The following is a 20,701-nucleotide window of genomic DNA, read 5'->3' on the forward strand; positions in this document are numbered from 1 at the left end:
ATTAAAAATTTGTAAAAAGAATCATTGCATGAAGTTATTAAATTGTCTAAATATAATGTATTAAAAAAATGTACAGTTTTAAAATATTGAAGTCATTATAACGAACACATGCCTAGCTGCTTCTCTCCTACCTGCCTCTGGCTAGCTCTGGCATCGGAGTCGAGTTCTTTGCATAACAACGCTGTCCTCTCTCTCATTGGCTATCAGTGCTGTCAATCTTGAACTGTGTGGAGGCAGCATAATTAATGGCTCCGTTATTTGTGCCCTGCTGGATTGATCCTTCTTCTCATAAAGAGCCCCCCCCTGCAGCCAGCCCCAGTACTTATCTTGCTTTTAAAACTCTTTTTTTACCCTCAGCTGCTCTCCTTCTGCAACTCCCCCTCCCTGCCAGAAAGTAATGTGAAAAGAAAGCCTCAGTAACAAGCTCCTTCTCAGCCCCTCCCCCTGCAGTCAGTCAGTCAGCATCGTAGTTTTACAAGTCCTGTTACATTTAGACTTGCTCGCCTGAAACTCCCCCCTCCCTCCCAGAAATAAGGCAAAAGGAACTAAAGGTGGACTTATTAACACTGGCTGAATCCGTGCGGCTCAATAGTCTGTATGTGACACTGAGACGCGTGCGTATTGAAGGTGCTGCTGCTCCAGTTTAATTTTTCTGCTTGTCTAACATGGCTGCGTCTCAGTGTCACATACAGACTATTGAGCCGCACGGATTCAGCCAGTGTTAATAAGTCCACCTTTAGTTCCTTTTGCCTCGTTTCTGGGAGGGAGGGGGGAGTTTCAGGAGAGCAAGTCTAAATGTAACAGGACTTGTAAAACTACGATGCTGACTGACTGCCTGCAGGGGGAGGGGCTGAGAAGGAGCTTTTACGGAGGCTTTTCACATAACTTTCTGGAAGGGAGGAAGAGCTGCAGGGTAAAAAAAAGTTTTAAAAGCAAGTTAAGTACTGGGGCTGGCCGCAGGTAGGGGGGGCTGGCCGCAGGGGGGTCTAGTGGCAGCGCTGCTCCAAGCACAACTCAGTCAGGCTCCGTATGGCTCCGGCCATAGTCCTAGCCGTGACCGAAAACCCCTTTCAGTGCCAAAGACTCCCTTTGCAAATACTCTATTAGACTGCAGACCGAATGTTTGCGAGTCTGCGCTGTATCCTGTACCATTAGCGCTACTGACCTGTACCCCCGTTTCTCATGAGTAGCACTAAAGATGTCAGAGTGTAAATGCTGTGTGTGGCATTAGTCACAGGATACAGCGCAGAATTCTTCTTCCCGGACTTGACCCACTAGAACGATCGCCGGAGCCATACGGAGCCTGACTGTGGGAGTTGCGCTTGGAGCAGCGCTGCCACTAGACACAGGCTGTAAAGTTCATACAGTTTCCTTCGATATGCGCTCAGGAGGGGTCAGATGATCCTGCCGTTGTACCTACAGCTGCTCATTGCTAATTTCATGAATGGGTTTCTCTCCCCCCTGCGCTGGCTGCCGCTTCTCTTCATCAGCGACATCATCCTTCGTATAGGAGGAGGAAGGGGGCCCGGGCAGTCACTGCATCGCATCCATGAGTAGCCAGGAGGAGAAATCGAGCTCAGCAGGATCGATGGTCGCCTTTTCGCCGTTTCTGTACAGGACAGGAAGTGCAGTTAAGTTATTTCTTAATAAAGGCTTTGTGATTTTAAAGTATAATTTGTGTTGGTGTTTATTTTTTGATGTGTACTAACAAATTTTTTTACATTTTTTTTGATGTTACTGGTCCTTTAATTGGCTCATGTGACCTAACATGTTTTGGTTTGTTGGTATGTTTGTGAGTACAGTGAATCCTACAATCCCAGGGGGCGGCCCTTATTTTTTTAAAATGGCAATTTTCCATTTATGATTACCCAATGGCACATACTACTAGAAAAATATATTATTATGAAAATGGTTTATTTACATGAAGCAGGGTTTTACATATGAGCTGTTTTATGCAATATCTTTTTATAGAGACCTACATTGTTTGGGGGGTATAGTTTTCCTTTAAGCGTCAGGGCCCACTGGGTTTTTCCCGGTGTCCTGCCGGGCCAGTCCGACACTGCACACTCACACACACTTGCACCTGCACTTTGTTTGAAAAAAATGTTTTATTGCTATTGTCAATAGCGTACCGTACTGTGCAATACCTTTTTTGTGTTATTTTAGTGATTATATTGCAATTGTGGTGCATTTTTAGCCATTTTATTGCATGTTAAGCTATTTTATTGCATTTTCAGGTCTGCATAGGTGATGTTCGCTTGTTTCTTTCCGTAAAACATATTTGGCCATGCTAAAATAGTCAAACAGTGATTATGACTGCTGATTACACTAGACGAAAAAAAACAAAACAATGATTTTTGTGGTTTTATTGGATTTTATGATTATATAGCATTTACCACTGTTCTTTGTAACGTGTAGTTCAGACCCTATGCTGATACGTTACAAAATGTGGGGTAAATAATGGGGTAGAATGCAAGCTTTGTGATGATTTTCAGAAATTTAATAAAAGGTATTATTATTAACATGTATTTACATAGCACCAACATATTGTGTAGCACTGCCGGTATTATGTTTAGCATAACTTTTTTGCAGCTTGGTAGTTTGCAGTAGAAAGACATTTACCCGTTTTAGATTAGTCGGAATGTGTACTTTCGGAAAATATATGGTTTTCTAGGGTAATACACCTGCCGGGTGCTTTTATTGTAACAGTCAAGAGTGTCATGTGAAAATTCATATGTACTATTTGAATTTTGTGGTTTGGTAAATCTATGAATTAAGGCATCAAACTATTCAGTTGACCCCTGGCGTTCATATTTAGGATGCTTTATGCTGGTAAATTACAAATGTAGGTATATAATGGTGTAACGCTTTCTTGGCCTATCCCGCCAATTAGGGGTTAAGGGTGTCCAGCTAGTGTATGAGCATGGGTTACACTATGATACTACACTCAGGGCGGAGCCTTCGCTAAATGGAAGCTTCCCCTTTAAGATGGTGTAAAACTACAACCCACAGGCTAATTAGTGTGAAAGATAGAATAATGGACGCCAGGAGGTTCTTTAGATAGTGAAAACAAGTGAGATGGTTTATTTAGCACAACAGATATGCAAAGGCAATTGACCACAGGTTTACTCACGCAGGAGTTGTAGTAGGAATTAGCATATCACGGAGGAGAAAGGATAGCATTGATGATGATGCAGCATGTACAGATGTCACTCCTCAAGTCAAACAGTAGGAAGAATATCTCACTCCCAAAGACCAGCGACCTATGTGAAACAGGATCGATCAAGTAGGGGTCAGGCAGGCTATTCTCCTTGATGGAGCACAGAACTGCTCATACTACTTAAATCTGGCTATCTCTCTCTCCTAGAGAGACTATTACAGAATCTGCCCTAATGATAGCTAATCCTCATTCACGGGATTGCCTGGTTCCCGACTTCAGCACCAAAGGTACAGGTCCCTTTGGGGTAAATGGCTTACTGGGGCCTTGGTGATCCCAGGCTCAATGGGAAACACCTAGCAGCACAGACACCAGGAGCTAAAGAGGAAGAGGCCACTCCCTACACAGCACTATATAGCAGTGTGGCAGGGGAGTGTCATTACACTCTTTGTCCAATAGGTGTGGTTGTTACACTTTACCAGTTAGAAGGGCTTGGCCCAATAACAAGGGAAAAGAGAACTTAAGCAAAGGTAGGGGATTAACTCTATAGGAGCCTAATAGATCCTATAGGTCCCTACAATGGGGTAAAATGCAAACTTTGTGATGATTTTCAGAAATGATATAAAAAACAAAAAGTTTAGGGTAGTGTTGCTGCTTTGCCATACAAAGATACATTTACCTATTTTAGATTTGGCAGAATGTGTATTTTCTAAAAATGTGATGTTGTCTTGGGATGACTTACTTATTTGCCACTTTTACCAAACATTAATCAGGCAGTGTATGCAGGGCTGGAACTAGGAGTAGGAAGAGGCACGTGCCTATGGCGCAAAAGTAAAGGGGTGCCAGGTAAGTACCTCTTCTACTGCCTTCCCCTAGTTTGGGCTGTTGTTTCCCTCAGCTCGGCAGCTATTACAGCGTTGCTGCTGTCATCTGAACGTGAATGCGCTCTCCTGTGCATGCACGTTAATATATTGTGAAGAAGTTTTCTGTGGTTGCATAATAGAACATATATCCTTGTCCTCATGTGACTGCCCCTGTTTTCTCTTTGGTATAAAAACAGCAGTGCTGACTTGCTTTATGGCAGGGAGATATACACTCAGTATCAGACAGTATTCTCCCAGGCTACATGGAAGGTATCGGAGCTATTTCTATGCAGTTGCTTGGAGAGGTGTGTGCCTGCTTAAATACATGAGTGGATGGTAAAATACATAATATACAATAGCCATATTAGAGCTATATTAATAGATATCTTAGAGCTTGTTTAAATAATTCAGTGGCTTGATTGAAGTGGTCCCAGGGGTGCTTAGTGAAAGTAATCAGAAGAAAACAGAAACAAAGAAACTCAGATTTCACTATCATTAATCCTCTGTTATTCCCTCTGGTAATGAAACTAGCTTCCCACTGATCGCTATCTACCTTTTTTTTCTTAACAGTGGATGTTGGGTGTAGTAGGCCTCTCCCCCCCCCTTAGTATATCTTCCTGTATTTTTATTTCCCTATTGATAACATTGGCATCAAGCAACATTTTTACACCATAAGGAGTCCCCCAGGTAAAGAGGGCCCTGTCCAAAAAAGCTTACAACCTAAAAGCAATTCCTTGGTGATTTATAATATCCTTCCCAACAGTGGGAAATACACATAACATAAACAATAGTGTAACCCATTGATTTAAATCGTGGATCCCTCCCCCACTTCCCTGTCCCTTCCTTCTCATCTATCTTGCAGTCATAGGTCCAAATCTACTGTTATACTCATCTGCTTTGTGTGAAGGGCCTTATTTCATTTGCAGTTATAAAACAAAGCTTTACAGTGTTGTATGTTCTATAAAAGCAAGTGATATGAACTGGAGATGCTGTAATATTTAATGGGCTGAGCTGAGAGAGTGCCTTCTGTGTTGGCATGTATGGAATATGCAGAGAACAGAATATGTTCATTCAAGTGTGGAATGTGCTGGAGAGTGGGCCTGTGCAGGCAGCTATTAGATACCATACCTCCCAACATTTTGGAAGTAAAAAGAGGGACAAAATTTTTTTCCCCGAAGCTATTTTTGACCACACCCCTTTATGTGGCCACACCCCCTAATTACCATGTTCGTTTTTCAAAATTTGGCAGGTTATAAAAGTTTGAAAATATTTCTCCTTATCTAAACTGTGTTTTTGTCTCAAAATTGTTACAAAGTATCTTATTTGCACCTGTTAGCTGTTCTGGGCTCTCTGCTAAAAGCCAATTAAGTGAGAAACTTTGTTTCTTTTTCTGGCTGTTCAGTGCAGAGAAAAGAGGGACTTTCCAGTACAAATGAGGGACTGCGGGTTGAGGTGTCAAAAGAGGGACTGTCCCTCTGAAAAAGGGACAGTTGGGAGGTATGAGATACGAGCATTGTGACATAAATTAGGAGCCTTGTTCCCTTAAGGGAAGGCTCATCTCCCATGATTACATTTTAATCAGATAATTCAGATTTTTAAAAATGTTTTCTTTTATCTGTGTAATAATAAAACAATACCTTGTGCTTGATCCCAACTAAGATATAATTAATACTTAATGGAGGCAAAACAATCCTGTTGGGTTTAATTCATGTTTAAATTATTTTTGTACAGTATGGAGATCCAAATTATGGAAACATCCCTTATATGGAAAACCCTATAACTGTACAGGTATGGGATCTGTTGTTGGGAAACCCATTATCCAGAAAGTTCGAATTACGTAATGGCCGTCTCCTTTTTTAATCAAATTATAATCAAAATATTAATTTAAATGATTTCCTTTTTCTCATGTAATTATAAAATAGTACCTTGTACTTGATCCAAACTAAGATAAAAGTAATACTTATTGGAAGTAAAACCAGCCCATTGGGTTTATTAAATGTTTACATGATTTTCTAGTCGTCAAGTATGAAGATTCAAATCACAGAAAGACCCGTTATCTGGAAAGCCACAGGTCCCGAGCATTCTGAATGTTTCAAATACAAGTCATCTTATTACAATTACTCATAGCTGTGTGTTTCACATACTGTACATATATGCTACAGATTACACAATACAAGCCACCCTTCTCTGCAAAATACAGATAAAGCAATTGCATTGTATAGATATTGGATCTATTATCCAGGATGCTTGCGGACCTGGGGTTTTCTGGATAAGGGGTCTTTCTGTATTTCCCTCTTTATTGGGTGCTGAAGGCCCTTATTTTGAGAACAGCCCAGGGCCCAAGGTGCACTTACTTGTCTACTGTTGCTGTGAACAACACTAATACCCTCTGCTCTATATAATACTGATACATTCTGATATTCGTAAAGGGGTGGATCACCTTTGATTTAACTTTTACTATGTTATAAAATGGGCAATTCTAAGCTACTTTTCAATTGGCATTCATTTTTTTATATTTTTTAAATTGCTTGCCTTCTTCTTCTGACGCTTTTCAGCATTCAAATGGGGGTCACTGACCCCATCTAAAAACAAATGCTCTTTAAGGCTATACATTTATTGCTATTGCTACATTTTATTACTTTTCTTTTTATTCAGGCCTCTCCTATTCATATTACAGTCTCTTGTTCAAATCAATGCATGGTTACTAGGGTAATTTGGACCCTAGCAACCATATTGCTGAACTTGCAAACTGGAGAGCTGCTGAAATAACTCAAAAACCACAGATAATAAAAAATGAAAACTACAGCAAATTGACTCAGAATATCACTCTCTACATCATACTAAAAGTTTATTTAAAGGTGAACAAACCTCTGAGATGCACTCTGCTTTAAATAATACTGAAACTCTCTGCACAATAGTGGTTAATTTTCACCATCTGGCAACCTGATGGAGGTTTGGTGGATGCCTGGAGAATACTACCTGCATGAATGAGTAATGCCAAGGCAGCATATCCTAGGGCTGTTTTTAATGGTTTGGGTTATGGCCCCTATTCCAAGGACAGCAAACCTTAAATATACAAATTACAATAACATTCTTGACAATACCATGCTTCCTACTATAAGATAAACATTTGGGGAAGGTCCTCCCTGTACAAATATTGCAGAGATGGCAGTGGAGGAACTTGACCAACAGAGCCTTGGCCTGAACCCAACCCAACACCTGGGATTTAATGGAAATCCAACTGTGAGCCAGGCCTAATGCCCAACATCAGTGCCCAATCTTACCTTTGCTCTTTTGGCTAAAATAAAAATTCCACCAACAATTTTCCAACATCTGGTGGAAAGCCTCCCCAGTAGGGTAGAAGCTGCATCAAAGGGGCCCAGCTTTGTCAATACTTTTGGTAATATAATGGATCTGCACCCTATTCTGCAAAGTACCAATATACTCTGCTCTGCACAATTCTCATATTCTCTGCTCTGCTAAGTACAGGTGCACCTTGCTCTTGTGCAAACTCATTTGTTTTATATACACATTACTCTGCACATTCCATGTTCCATCATACCTAATTGCCTATAAAGGATATAAGGGGCAGATAGCCTATATGTGCTTCTTATATGATGGGTCTCTAGGTCTGTCTACCAGTGTAGCATATCCAACATAATGTATCATTAATATGAAGACTCAAAAACCAAGTAAAAGGAGACGTCACTTTATTTATTTAAAACGTTAAACCCAAGGAGTCCCAAAACTCCACATGTAGCTCTTACTATGATGGACTGACTGAGCGGCCATCTACACCCACGGAGCCCTGCCCAGTTGCATCCAAATAACAACTGGCTTCACAAGGTTCTAGGAGCTTGGCCAAAGTATCATGCATAAATATCACAACCTTGGGGCAAACGTGAACACATAAAACTGCCAATGGCTTTATTTCAAACTTAACTATGCTTCACCTTGATTGTGATGGGGAGGTCCATATAGTGAACTTAAACTTACTTATCCTTTAGCATCAGTGACCTCCATGTCATATAGTCTGCCTAACAAAGGAGAGGGTTGGAAATAAAAAAAGGTTAGAGCTGATTCAAGATGGCAGTGCAACATTATATAAAACTTTAAGCAACTCCTCCCTTATTTTTTCACTGCTCAACATACTCCATTCCTGGCATCCCTTCCTCTAGAACCCCTGGGATTCTGCCTCTTATTTACACTAACTGCTATGTATGTAAAGTAAAGGTGAGGCTGCTTTATTTATGTACAACTTTATGTACAACACTTAACCCAAGGAGTCCCAAACTTCACATGTAGCCCTCCCTCTCAGCCAACCATTGACCTGCCCAGTCAGGTCCAACTGCTGGCTTTATGACCACGTGACACACAACTCCCCTTTCTAAGGTGCATGGAGGGGATTTCATGTCTTAAAGTGATCGCCTTCTGACATCCCAACGTAATGATAGCTTCAAGAGTTTCCCGTATCTGGTTGTTAAACAGGTCTAGGCCTTTGTTGGAGACATGAAGCCCATCTTCCCTAGACACACTTGTGTTTTGTCTGTTGCGTCTGGGACTGATGCAGCACCTATCCTAAATGAATGTGTCCTGAAACTTGCAGAGGGCAATTCAACTGCTTTGATGTACTTCAACCCAATTGTCCCATTGGTTTGAATCCAAATGACTTTCTGCTGAAAATGTGTTGAAAATGAGGAGAAAATGAAGAGAATGCAACTCACTATAAATAAAGTGTAGCTTGTGAATTACTGCATGTGGCTGTAATTGGTCACTTTTGGTCATTCGGGTGCCAAAGCCTTGCGCAACTTTTAAGAATTCTGTGACCAAAATGCATGTTTACTCATATCTGGAGAGATTTCTGGAGATGTTGACCATGGCAACCAATCAGCAATTAGATTTAAACAGCCACATATTACTTAGAAAACAAAAGCAAAGATTTGATTGGTTGCTATGGGCAACATCTCCAGAAATCTCTCCAGATATTTATCTCCAATGTTAGTAAACATGCCCCCAATTAGTCATTTTAGTTGTATCTGAGTTTAAAAGAAAAAAAATATAACCCTGCTAAACTGACCCTCCTTTTGCCCTGGGTGCCCCCTTGTCTGTGTCTTTCCGTGAAGGCTAGAATGGTGTCTGGTTTTGTTCCTGTGGCTCTGAAAATTGTCTTATTTGTGAATTAATCCATTTAACCCAGGCCTGACGATAAGCTTCCTGTCTGTTGGAAGTTCCAGATTTGCTTGTCCAGGAAAAAGCACCTGGGGAAAAAGCTAAGGCAAGGTTAAGTTTCTACACCGACAGCTTCCTTCCAGGACACCTTCCTGCACACCACTTGACCTTCAATTAAGCCCCAAATCCTACTGACTCTGATGCAATTGTGACTGGGTTTTCCGACTGGACTGCAGCCAAGCTCTAAACCTGGCCATACATTGATGGGTCATCAAATGAGTGGATCTCGACCCAATGTGCTTATCTTTTCCTTCGGCCTAAATAATTGGATCACAGCAACGGGGTATACAGGCAGTTGGGGCAAGGCCAATGCAGTCACGAGCCAATGCAGTTATTGTCCCAATGAGATTTTTCAACCTGTCCAGTTGCTATCTGGCTAGTTGAGGGTACACATGGGCTGATAAGATGCCAACTCAGACTGAAGAAGCTGAACCAGCAGCTAAAATCTGCATGTGTATGCTCACCTTTATGTGGTGCTGAAAGTAATCCTATACTTTTCTCCTTGATGTTTTTTTGACTCCCTGTGTTGCCCTCTTAAGCCTCCCATTGTAGACTATTCCCATAGGGAACACCCTCATGTGAAGTTAAAATACCCATCAAAGCTTGCACTTTCTTGAGCTTTAAGGGATAATCTACAACCACCAAGTTGCTGCAGCCAGTTTCACAATAAAATGTCATTCTTTAATTGTACTTGTATCCAAAGCTACTTCCATATAGTGTATTTTCCTTTGTCCCACAGCCTGTTATGAATTTTGTGCAAGTGAGTCCATTAACGCAGGACACCATGGAAGTCATTCATCTCCATAGGTGGAGGTAGTTCCAGATTTCCCACCAATTGAGGAAGAGAACTAGTGCCTAAAGAATTGGGCAAAGATGTAATTTCAATGGCAAATGCTAGAAGCAACGCCAACCAAAATCTTCAGTGTAATAGCCATTCCTGTTGAAGAATACATTCAACTTCACTCGTTTGAATGCATTGGCCGCCATTATGCTCCATTATGCTCTCTCAAGGTCCCAAGGGCACTTGAATAATGGGAAAAGACATGGAAACTTTTGCACAAAATGGCACTTTGCGGTTTTAGAAGTAAATGATCCCTATAGTCTTTTACACCTTAATATTTAGCTGATTTTCTCTGTCTCTTGCACTTCCTATTTAGTTGATAGAAAAATGTGCCCCACCTCCTTATATAAGTCTCAATCTCCAGGAAGGAGATCCAGTGGGCTGGAATAACTGTCTTTTCTCCAACTATAGGGACCCCTAATTCGGTAATGATTTCCAGCATTGACCCTAATAGTTTGTTGCAAGGAGCTCCGGTGGACTTGGAGAAGGTGCTTACAAAATTCCAAATGGAATATATACTGGAACCCTTTATCAAAGTACCTGCAAATCTCTGCCTCTGTTTTCTCTTTATTTTTTCCCTCCTCTGTTTGAGACTCTGAATCTGCTTGAAAATCTTATTTTAAATAAATGTGCCCCCTGACCCGCGAACCTTGTCCCTTTAACCTTTATGGAACATTCATAAACATAATTCTGCTAAAGCTTTTTGTTTTAATTGAAAAAAAAAACACCTTTTTAAAAAGCCAGTAAGTTCTGTTGCCAGTTTCACATTCTGAATCTCATTGGGCATTGCTAGACAACAATACAATTGCATGAGAGGTAAAAGACTTACATGAGCCCACAGCTCTTCAGATGCTATGACGGCTCTGCAAATGGCTGGATTCTTCAGTGCAGATCGGATGTTTGCTCTGGTGAGTCTGTTCCAGAAATATATATTTTTTTGTAGAATATGCTTTGCTTCTTTTCTTGTGGAGATCTCCAGCCTTGGCAGAATCCTTCAGCTTCATGGCTGCCCTGTGCTTGAAGAGAAACAGCAGGCATTAACGCTGTAGTGAATTCCTAGCTCTCTGCTGGCTGCAAGAGGTGACCATCTAAGCCTGTCGCTCTGGCTAACACAGCACGATTTCAGTGAATTTAGATGGACTGTTCTGTCTGAGTAAAGGGGGGGGGGTATCAAAGTAGCTGGATGTCTCTAAGGGCTGCCCCTGAATGATCATTGTACCCTCTATGACAGGGAGCTTTGTGAGGTATGGAGATGCCTGTGGTAGTATGAATGGAATTACCTGAGGTCATTTCACAATGGGGTTAAAGAGAATTGGGAAACTAGGTAGTGAGGGCTTTTAGAAGGTCCTGCCTTTTGGTTTTCCAGGTTCTGCCGTGCTCCCATGTGACCCAGTGGTGCCCGCTATAAAACTGCTTCCTTAGGATCTGATCCAGGGTGGGCCTCCTGGGGGACAGATTCTGCTCCATTTTGGTTAAATCTAATTCATGCTGGCAGTGCAGCAGTATCTAAAACCCCAAACAACCTCTCCCATATTTCTCACTCCCTGGCTACTTCAAACCATCCTTCCTTTGTTCTGGGCTAGTGTCCTGGGGAGGGTGGGGCCCCTGCCCAGCCCCCTCCACCCCCAGTCATGCCTGCCCTCCCCTCCTCCAGCACCCCTGGTTGCTCAGCATTTTTCTGTAATTCCAAATCCATGTTATCTGCTAATCTAATGTACAGTGTTCATTATACATTGCATATACTGATTGCTCTGCACTGTACAGGCTCTGATTTACCATATGCACATTGTCATAGGCATTACAGATGGCAGCTGTGTTGCACATCCTATAATAGCCCAAACTATACATGTTACAAACACACCCTGCTCTGGAGAAGAAAAGGTCCCCTTACACTGTGTAGCCATATACTATGGTGCAGCTATAAATCTGGGAGCCTCTGCATTGCTTTCTGTTTGCTATGAACACTGCACATCTCTGCAACCAGCATCCAGGGCTTCACACCATGAGCACATTGCAGACACTGGTTGCCATTTTAATGGTAGGGGAAAGTACAGGATCAGCACACTACTATGTGCAGCAGGGGGGAGGACCTGGCAAAGGGCCCTGTATGGAGCATCTTGTCTCACACTCCACTAATGCTAAGATAAGGAGGACTGAGTCCCCTCCCCTCTGCTCTCATTCTGTAGCCCTCACTTGATTTCAGGCAGTCCCCTCCCTCAATCCTTTCCTAGCTGCAGATCCCGGTTCCGTTAAGCCTCTGCTAGTTAACCATTAACAGTCTAGGCGAGCTCTAGCCCCTGCCAAGAGTTCAATGCATCGCAGGCCCCGTTCTGGCACAACGAGGGTTACAGATACAGGTGGCGCTGGAGCTGATTGGCTGCAGCCAGGAGATGCAGCATCCAGAGGCAGGAGGCAAGAGCTCCTTGAGGGACCAGCAGCAGCAGCAGCACAGGCTCTAGTGCAGGCAGCCTCAGGTACCCACAGCACAACACGGGGCACCCACACAGCAGGCAGCACTAATACCGCCATCTTTAGAAGCAAGGAATTGAACGCAGGAGCTGGGTGCGCTCTCTTCCCCCCTCCCCATCAAGGCCCCGTATCAGAAAAAAGGGGAGGAAGGAAATTTTGGAGAATTAATGCTCCAGCAATCTGAGCCTTTAAAGGGAATCTGAGCTGCATCTGCCAATTTCCTCTTTTTATTGCCTTCAGCAACATTGGATTGTGAGAAACACTGTGCTTCTGCCTGTTGATTTTGTGTCAATTGGGTATTATTCTGTTGGCAGTGCCTAGGTACCAAGACCCATTTCTATGGCATCCATGGTAGGCACTGCTTAGGTTGGGTGCATCTGTGTGCACTATCACTAAGCCTGCTAGCTGCTATTGTTCTGAGGCTCCTGCCCAACTAACTGGCCCCAGGGCTTACCATGCACAAACACCATCATTGCTGCAAGTGCCCGGAGTGTTACGAGGCGTCCCGCATGTCGGCCCTAAGAAGGATGGAGCCCCCCACCTATGGGGAATGGCAGCACGAGCAGTATGGGGGAAGCTATGGGGGTTACAGCTCCCAGACCCTGCCATCTCAGCCTGCTGTCACCCCCACAGCCAGGGGCAAATCGAAGCTTGTGCCTGCTACACGAGAAAACCTCACCCCCACCCTTAAGGCCCCCCCAAAGAGTGCAACCCCCAAAATGAATGGCAACAGTCAAAACTGGTGGCCGGAGTGCACCTGTACCAATCGGGATTGGTATGAGCAGGTGAGTGACCCCAATCTTTGGCAGGGCTCCTCAAAATGTCTGCAGACTATGAATTTAATTCTATAGCAAAATACTTCCAGATATGCCAATATTTTTTGTGAATTGTCAATATTTGCTATTTTTTTTAATACAGAAATTTTCAGTTTGCAGCTATAGGCCTAAACTACAGCTCCTAGCATCCCTAGACAGCCTTAGTACAGTGGAGAGGCTGAAAGCTGTAGTTCTGGATCTAGATAATCTTTGTACACGCCTGTGTAGCAGCACCAATATTCAATACTGATCCCTGATACTGAATTTTGTTATGTAACACACACATACATACATACGTGTGTGCATGGTGGTGGGGGGAGGTCTGCAGCTATAAACTGGTATATATATATAAATATATATATATATATATGTGTATGTGTGTGTGCTTAATAGTTCTGTTTTCCTTGATAACCACGCACACATTTACAGTTTCAGAAGAAAAATGGTTTTATCAAGGTGTATCTTTATTATTGTGTGTGTACCCCAAGATGATCTTTCATGCTGTGTGACCATTGAGTGTGTGTGTGTTGGCCATCTCTGCATACACACATAAACATCTGCAGTACATGTTAAATGATACACAAGGGTTTCTGCAATGTGTGTGGGTGGATGTACATATGTGTGCTCACAGATTATTCTATAGGCTACCATAAAGGTGGAAGGGACACCATATTGGTGCAGACACAAACAGATCAGGCCTACAGGAGGTGATAGTACGGTTTTCCTTCTACTCTTGAAAAAGGGAGATGGTTGCATTTGATGGGGTTCTCTCTGTGGGAGAGCCGTCTATATACAGATGTCAAGTGCCCCATTTAGGGAAGTAGGTGACAGGGAGTCAGGAGAAATCCCTGTGCCTGATGTGGCTGGTTAGTAGCTGGGTGATGCTTACAGTAAAGTGTCACTTGTGCTGTTTTACTCTGCCATACCCAATCGGTCACCTCAAATAATAAATAAAGCAGCTCATTGATAAATGAGGCTTTATTCGATTGCAAGCTCTACTGTCATTGAGGTATCATCTCTGTAAAGCAAAGTGGAGTGTGTTGGTGCTCTATGTAATGTAATTTCTTCCTGATAGCAAATCCCCCTCCTTTTTTTTTTTTAATAATCGTGACTACTGCTCATAAATAAGGAGAGACTCCCTTCAGTAAATAAGTACCAGCCGAGACAACTATCCCAGAGACACCTTCCTTCGAATGAGACAGCTGGCCAGTGAGCGAGAGGGTACCCACAGTACGCCATGCTGGCTTCCCTTGGTATCAGTTCCAACCCATACCCCAAAATATGTGGAATCAATTCCTTTGCTCAAAGGCAACCCATATCTGCATATTTGCTGCTTCCTCTTGAAATCTTCCTATTCCAACAGACATATTATCTTGCTTGTATGTATATGTGTGTGTTCATATAGGTTTCCTGCATCTGTGGGGTAGCACCCCCCATGTTACAGCCTTAGTCAGCGTAGAAAATGGACGGAGAATTCTGAGTGATGTAAAATGGAGGCTATGTGCTGGGATGGAAACCCAGGGAGACAGTCATTGAAATGGCTGTTCACCCCCACATTCACACTCCTATTGAGAAATGAGTTCATACGTGTAGATGGGTATATTCTAAGGCATTTTCATATGTTCATTCGTCGAGTGCCCTTATGTATATGAATGATTGCACTTGTGTTTAGCGTGCCGATACATCATAAATGCGTGTAAATCTCTGCACGTAAATATGTGTACAGATGCATTAAAATGTATATGCGTCTTTTTCATACACTCATATTCAATTTAAAGGGGATGGTTTGTGCCTTGCAGGCTAGGGAAATGGACAGGGTTGTGATGGAATTGGTTAAGATGAGGCAGCCAGTCATGCAATTAAATATACTATATGTCATGGAATATAATTGTCTAGTGAGTGGGAGCCTGTGGATTTGTCTATGGCAGAGCATCAGAATATGCCTATGGTTGGGCTTGTAGTAAGTACAAATTCTGTGCACACTCTATGTATGAATGTGCATCACTATTTAGACTTTTAGCTCTCTCTCTCTCTATGTGTGTGGTTTATGCATGTGCTAGCCATGCATACAATGCTGCCTGACAGCTGGTGACTCCCCTGAGGCAGGTTTCTGGCAACAGAAGGGTTAATTACCCTGACAAGGTGGGGGGAGAAGGAGCAGGAATTCAGTTACCATGGAAACCTCCTCCTCCTGCACAGATCATCATGTACCAGCATCCCGCACACTCCCACCCCTCCACCATGGGTCTCTCACTCCCTCGCTTCCTCTCCATCTCCTTTGAATCTTTCCTCTTCCTCTCCTGGTTTAGTACTCACACCTTGTCGCTCCACAATGAGAGAGACAGTGGTTTGGAATAGGAGAGACAGATCTCTTACCCATGTCAGAAGGTACAGATGCATTGGCATGACTAGATCAAGGGGGGCAAAGAGAATGTGTCACGTGTAAGAAGTCAGACTTAAAAAGCACTTTAAATAGGCAGAATTCTCACATAGGACCATTGCATGGAAAGAATGGCTTCAGCATGAAGGTGACTGCAGGATTACATAGCAATAACTGAGAGAGAGAGACTTCTGAAGGGGAGTTGGGTTACAAGAGGGTTAGAGTGCTGCATGCTTCACATGAGAGGTCACCTTACCATGAGTAAGTGATGAAGACTGTCATGCGTAACCCTATTCAAATATGGTAAAAAAACAAGAAGAGCGGCCATATTTAATCAAGGCCAAGATGGAAAAAAAACACAGGCGAGGTTTCATATCAATCACCAGTTGAAAAGATTAATGGATATAGGTGCAGGGCCAGAGTATGAGAACCTGTTAGCTAAAGACTACATAAATTAGCAATGTCCATCCAGCAACCCTCAACACCAACATAACATCCAAACCTACCCACTTTTGGTAGGACCTTGAGAGTTATAGTTTGGCGTCAGCTGGAGGTTCAAAGGATGGCCATGCTGGTGTAGGTAGTAAGTAAAATGTAACAATCATTAATAATATGTGATCTGAATTATTGTCCAGGCCACACCATTTATTATGGCATCATGCAATATGCAGCTTGTGAATTTGTTCCTTTCTATCTAACTAAAGCAATAAGGGCAATATAGGGCACACAAAATGTAGAGGTTTGGTATAAAACTAAACATATAGATGAGGGACTGGCAACTGGAGGCTCTCTCATCATGTACTACACCACATAGTATCTGCCTGTTGACAGATGGAGGTGAAGAAGCTGAAGTTGAACCTCATCATGAGGACTTAAGTTGCCCATTTCTGCTACATTCATTCATAATAGAAAAGTATCAGCATGGACGATATCATGGCTGAAGTTCCTTGCTAGGACAGAAGTGATATTCTAATATATGACTCAAACTGATTGCTTCAGAAAGATAAATACCTGTTTGGAGCATGGAGGTTTGATGCATATCTCAGGACAGTACCTGCACTGGAGGTCGGTATGGTAAGCAACAAATTAGGTTAATATATGCTTAGCAGGAAGCTGAGTTGGCAGCACATTGGGTTGGGCTGTTAAAGAGATCCGTGCTGGACTGAGAGGCCCAAACAGGCCCAGTACAATGCTTTTATATATGGCACCTTTAATTAGCCCTTGTGGCATTTGCAAGATAATCCAAGCTGTCAGCCTGTATCCTCAGTAGGATTGACTCTTTTTCAATGATGCACATCTGACAACTTCTACTGTTAAATGCGTTCATAGCCCTTGTGTAACATATTCTACTAATAGCCATGGGACCAGCACAGTGGTCTGGAGTAAGATACACATGTGGCTCACCACACGTATGGGGGAATTGGTGGCACACACTGTAGGGACATAATGCTACTCTGCAAATTGGTTGAGTCATAGTTGCAGAGGAGGAAAGCAAGCTTGTTGCCAGAACACTTTAGGTTGTACTTAATACTTCAGGCCTGCCTAAAAGGACAACAAACCCCAATTACACTGGGTGGTACATAGGGTACTTTGCATTAGAGCACTACACCACCATCTTCTTTTATTTTCTGTGGGAAAACAAGCCCAGGGACCCAGATTAGCAACTAGAGTAGATTTTACAATCTAAGTGTAAACTTCACCTTTTTCATGGATAATGGAATTCCATGTAATATACATAGATTCTATAGCTGTAAAGATGTTTTCTGAGGTATGGATACTGGGTAGATATGGCCTTCACACATTTCACTGTCCTATAATTCATATAGACAGTAAGCTTCCATAGATATGTTGTATAGACTGACATAATGCTCTGCAGTTACTTCTGACCTACAACTACAGGTATGGGATCCGTTATCCGGAAAGCTCCAAACTACGGGAAGGCCATCTCTCATAGACTCCGTTTTAATCAACTAATTCAGTTTTTCTAAAAATGATTTTCTTTTTCTCTGTGATAATAAAACAGTACCTTGTACTTGATTCCGATAAAAAAAGACATAATTAATTCTCATTAAGGGCAAAACCATCCTACAGGGTTCATTTAATGTTAAATGATTTTTTAGTAAATTTAAAGTATAGTGATCCAAATTATGGAAATAACCATTTACTTGAAAAACCCCAGGTCCCGAGCATTCTGGATAAGAAAGCCACTGAAAATGCTCAAATATGTATAAAAAAGATTGACTTTATAGGACCTTCAGTAAGAAAAAAAGGGACTGGGGGTTGCTTATGCTTTAGCAGTTGTGTGCCCTATATTATCTGGCAATATCAGACACCAGCACATAAACTTGAATTGACTTGTAAATTACTCCCACTGTCTTTATGTGAAAAGCTGCTCTATGCTGTGTGGGAGAGAGTGAGAAAGGCCATATTGATACAGGGGTTGGATGCTGCCATATGGGAGACTGAAGGAGTCTGCCTATATGCTCAAGACAGCACACTAATATACAGATGGAGCACAATGTAAAATTAACTCTATGTTTATTCTGCTATGGAGAGATGATCACCTGAAACAGAAGCTCCATTCATGTCTTTTGAATGCATGGCATGGTTAAGCTATAGTACTGAGTTCAAAAATAAAAGGTGCCACCCCTGCAGGGCATCATTATGGCCTGGTGCTGGAATATTATGGAATAATAACTTTTCATTTTCAATTTTTTTGTGTTATAGCTATCCCAGGTAATCAGGACAATAGCTGCATAGAATATAATGGCCCCTAGTAATGTACATGCAACTCACTGGGCCACGAAACCTGTGTCACATATCTAGAGTTATTGGGTCATGTTCATTATGGCTGCTGTACCTGTAGGTTCATATAGCAGCACTCTGTACTGGCTTTAGTTTCCTCTTAAGGCAGTATAGTCATACTGGGCTAGGAAAAGCTTAGGGACAACAGTGCCAGCTTAGGACAAGTACCTCTTGTGCCTGCACCCACTCACCTATCATCTGCTTTCTACCTCAACCTACTTCTGGTCTTCCCTTATGCTTCCCCACTTGCTATTTCAGAAATTTAGAATAAACCACAGCAGGTAAGAACAATGAATATGAATAATTTTTTTGGGAGGAATTGCATCCACCCATAAGCTCCATCCTACACCTCTATTAAAAAATAGAAGCCATTTTCAAATGTATAGGAGAGTAATGCTGCCCATAGGCCGATCAGACATTCTACAGTCTGCTTTAGTTAAGGGAAAATAATAAAGCTTAAATTTTATATCAGAAGTTCCATAGCATTACAGACATTTATTATTTGAAAACATTTTTTTATATGTAGAGCCTGCATTTTATAGACTTCTAATGAACATGTAGACAAGTCTGTATTACAGGTATGGGACCTGTTATCCAAAATGCTCGTGACCTGGGGTTTTCTGGATAATGGAAAAAAAAATATTTAAATATTAATTAAACCCAATAGGCTGGTTTTGCCTCCAATAAGGATTAATTGTAGCTTAGTTTGAAATAAGTACAATGAACTATTTAATTATTACAGAGAAAAAGGAAATCATGTCTAAAAAACTTGAATCAAATTACTTGGATAAAATGGAGTCTATGGATGACAGCCTTCCTGTAATTCAGAACTTTCTGGATAAGGGGTTTATACCAGGCCTATACCTGTACAGATGACAATTCCAAAAGATGGTAACAAAAAAAATGAACCTACTGTATCTTTTTCATACTACCTTTTCATATCTGAGATAAGTAAGAATGATATGTTCTTATCTACACAGATATTGCTGCATTACATATAATATGAGTAAGCAAGCATTTGCACAGACCTAGTAACTTGCTGCTCGATAACATAGTCTAAGGCTTATCCAAGACTTTTCTGTGAAACAACCCCTCCGCTCATACCTGCTCTCTTCTGCACCTGGAGCCACTGAGTTGGCTGATGATGGAGCAAATTTTGGTGCAGATAGATGTAAATATGCATTTTGGAGGTTGGCCTTGAAAATGCCTGCTTTTGTGTATTTAGCCAAACCTCCACACCACTGTGGGTAACTGCAAGCAAGCGGTTCAGTTGTATGGAGCTGGGGCACAGAGCATATCCTATTCTCTCAGCCTGAAAAAAATATGCAGGCTGAGAGCACCAGAGCCAACTCTCCATCTGCCCGTAGCCTAAGGTGCTTTTTCAATATCCATTACTAATGTTCTGTGCTGACAATATACCCAAAAAATGTTTTAATCCTTGCAAATAAATTACTCATTGCCACCTTGTTCAGAATACAGTATGATAACCTGACTGCATGTAGAGGAAACAAACCCAAAAGTGATGGAGAAGCTTTTCCTCTTCATCACTTTGCACCCTGTCCATAAATTACATTTTTGTGCAAGTTATCAGGTATTATTTTTTTTTTTACTTGTAACTATTAGAAATAACCAGGAGATTCTTTATCTAAAAAAAAGCTTGTTGTAGTCATGGAAACCCTTGGTGCAAAATATGTTTTATTGTGACACAAAGGTTAATGAAACAAAAAGGCATTTGTTGGCTGCACAACTATTTGCCCCATGAAGGTGTATTTGTTTTGGACATCTAGATACATCTAGGTCCAGAAATTTTGGCCCATTCTTCTTAAGAAAATTGCTCAAGCTCTATCAGGTTGAACAGGGATCAGCAATTTTGCAGCAGACTCTAAACTGGACTGATGTCTAAGTCATTCTGGTTCTTAGTTTTAAACCATTCCAGAGTAGCTGTGAGTCATTGTCCTCCGACCTCCTGGAAGGTTAAACCTAGAATTATCCTGCAGTGGACTCCATCCATTCTACTCTCAGTGTTCACCAGTTTCCCAGTCTTTGTCGATGGAAGCACCTCACAACATGATATTACCACCACCATACTTCATACTGGAGGATCGTTTTCTCAGGGTCATGAGCAGTGTTGGCTTTTCAAAA

At 41.9% G+C, this 20,701-nt stretch overlaps 1 protein-coding gene across 5 annotated transcripts in view; it reads left to right on the top strand.

The window, feature by feature from the left end:
- LOC108698334 (disks large homolog 3) overlaps positions 1-20,701 on the top strand; it is a 113,775-nt gene that overhangs the window by 25,474 nt on the left and 67,600 nt on the right. The window contains exon 1 of one of the 5 annotated variants that reach the window (XM_041572691.1): positions 10,931-10,998. The exons of 2 other annotated variants lie outside the window; for them this stretch is intronic. In XM_041572691.1, coding sequence (XP_041428625.1) covers positions 10,945-10,998 — 54 coding nt within the window. In that variant the 5' untranslated portion in view covers positions 10,931-10,944. Of the gene's footprint in view, positions 1-10,930; positions 10,999-12,444; positions 13,345-20,701 lie in introns of those variants that run through there. 2 more of the 5 variants (XM_018229746.2, XM_018229745.2) reach the window with 2 other exon arrangements.

The sequence above is a fragment of the Xenopus laevis genome, chromosome 8L (assembly GCF_017654675.1).
Source record: "Xenopus laevis strain J_2021 chromosome 8L, Xenopus_laevis_v10.1, whole genome shotgun sequence".
Lineage (NCBI taxonomy): Eukaryota > Metazoa > Chordata > Amphibia > Anura > Pipidae > Xenopus > Xenopus laevis.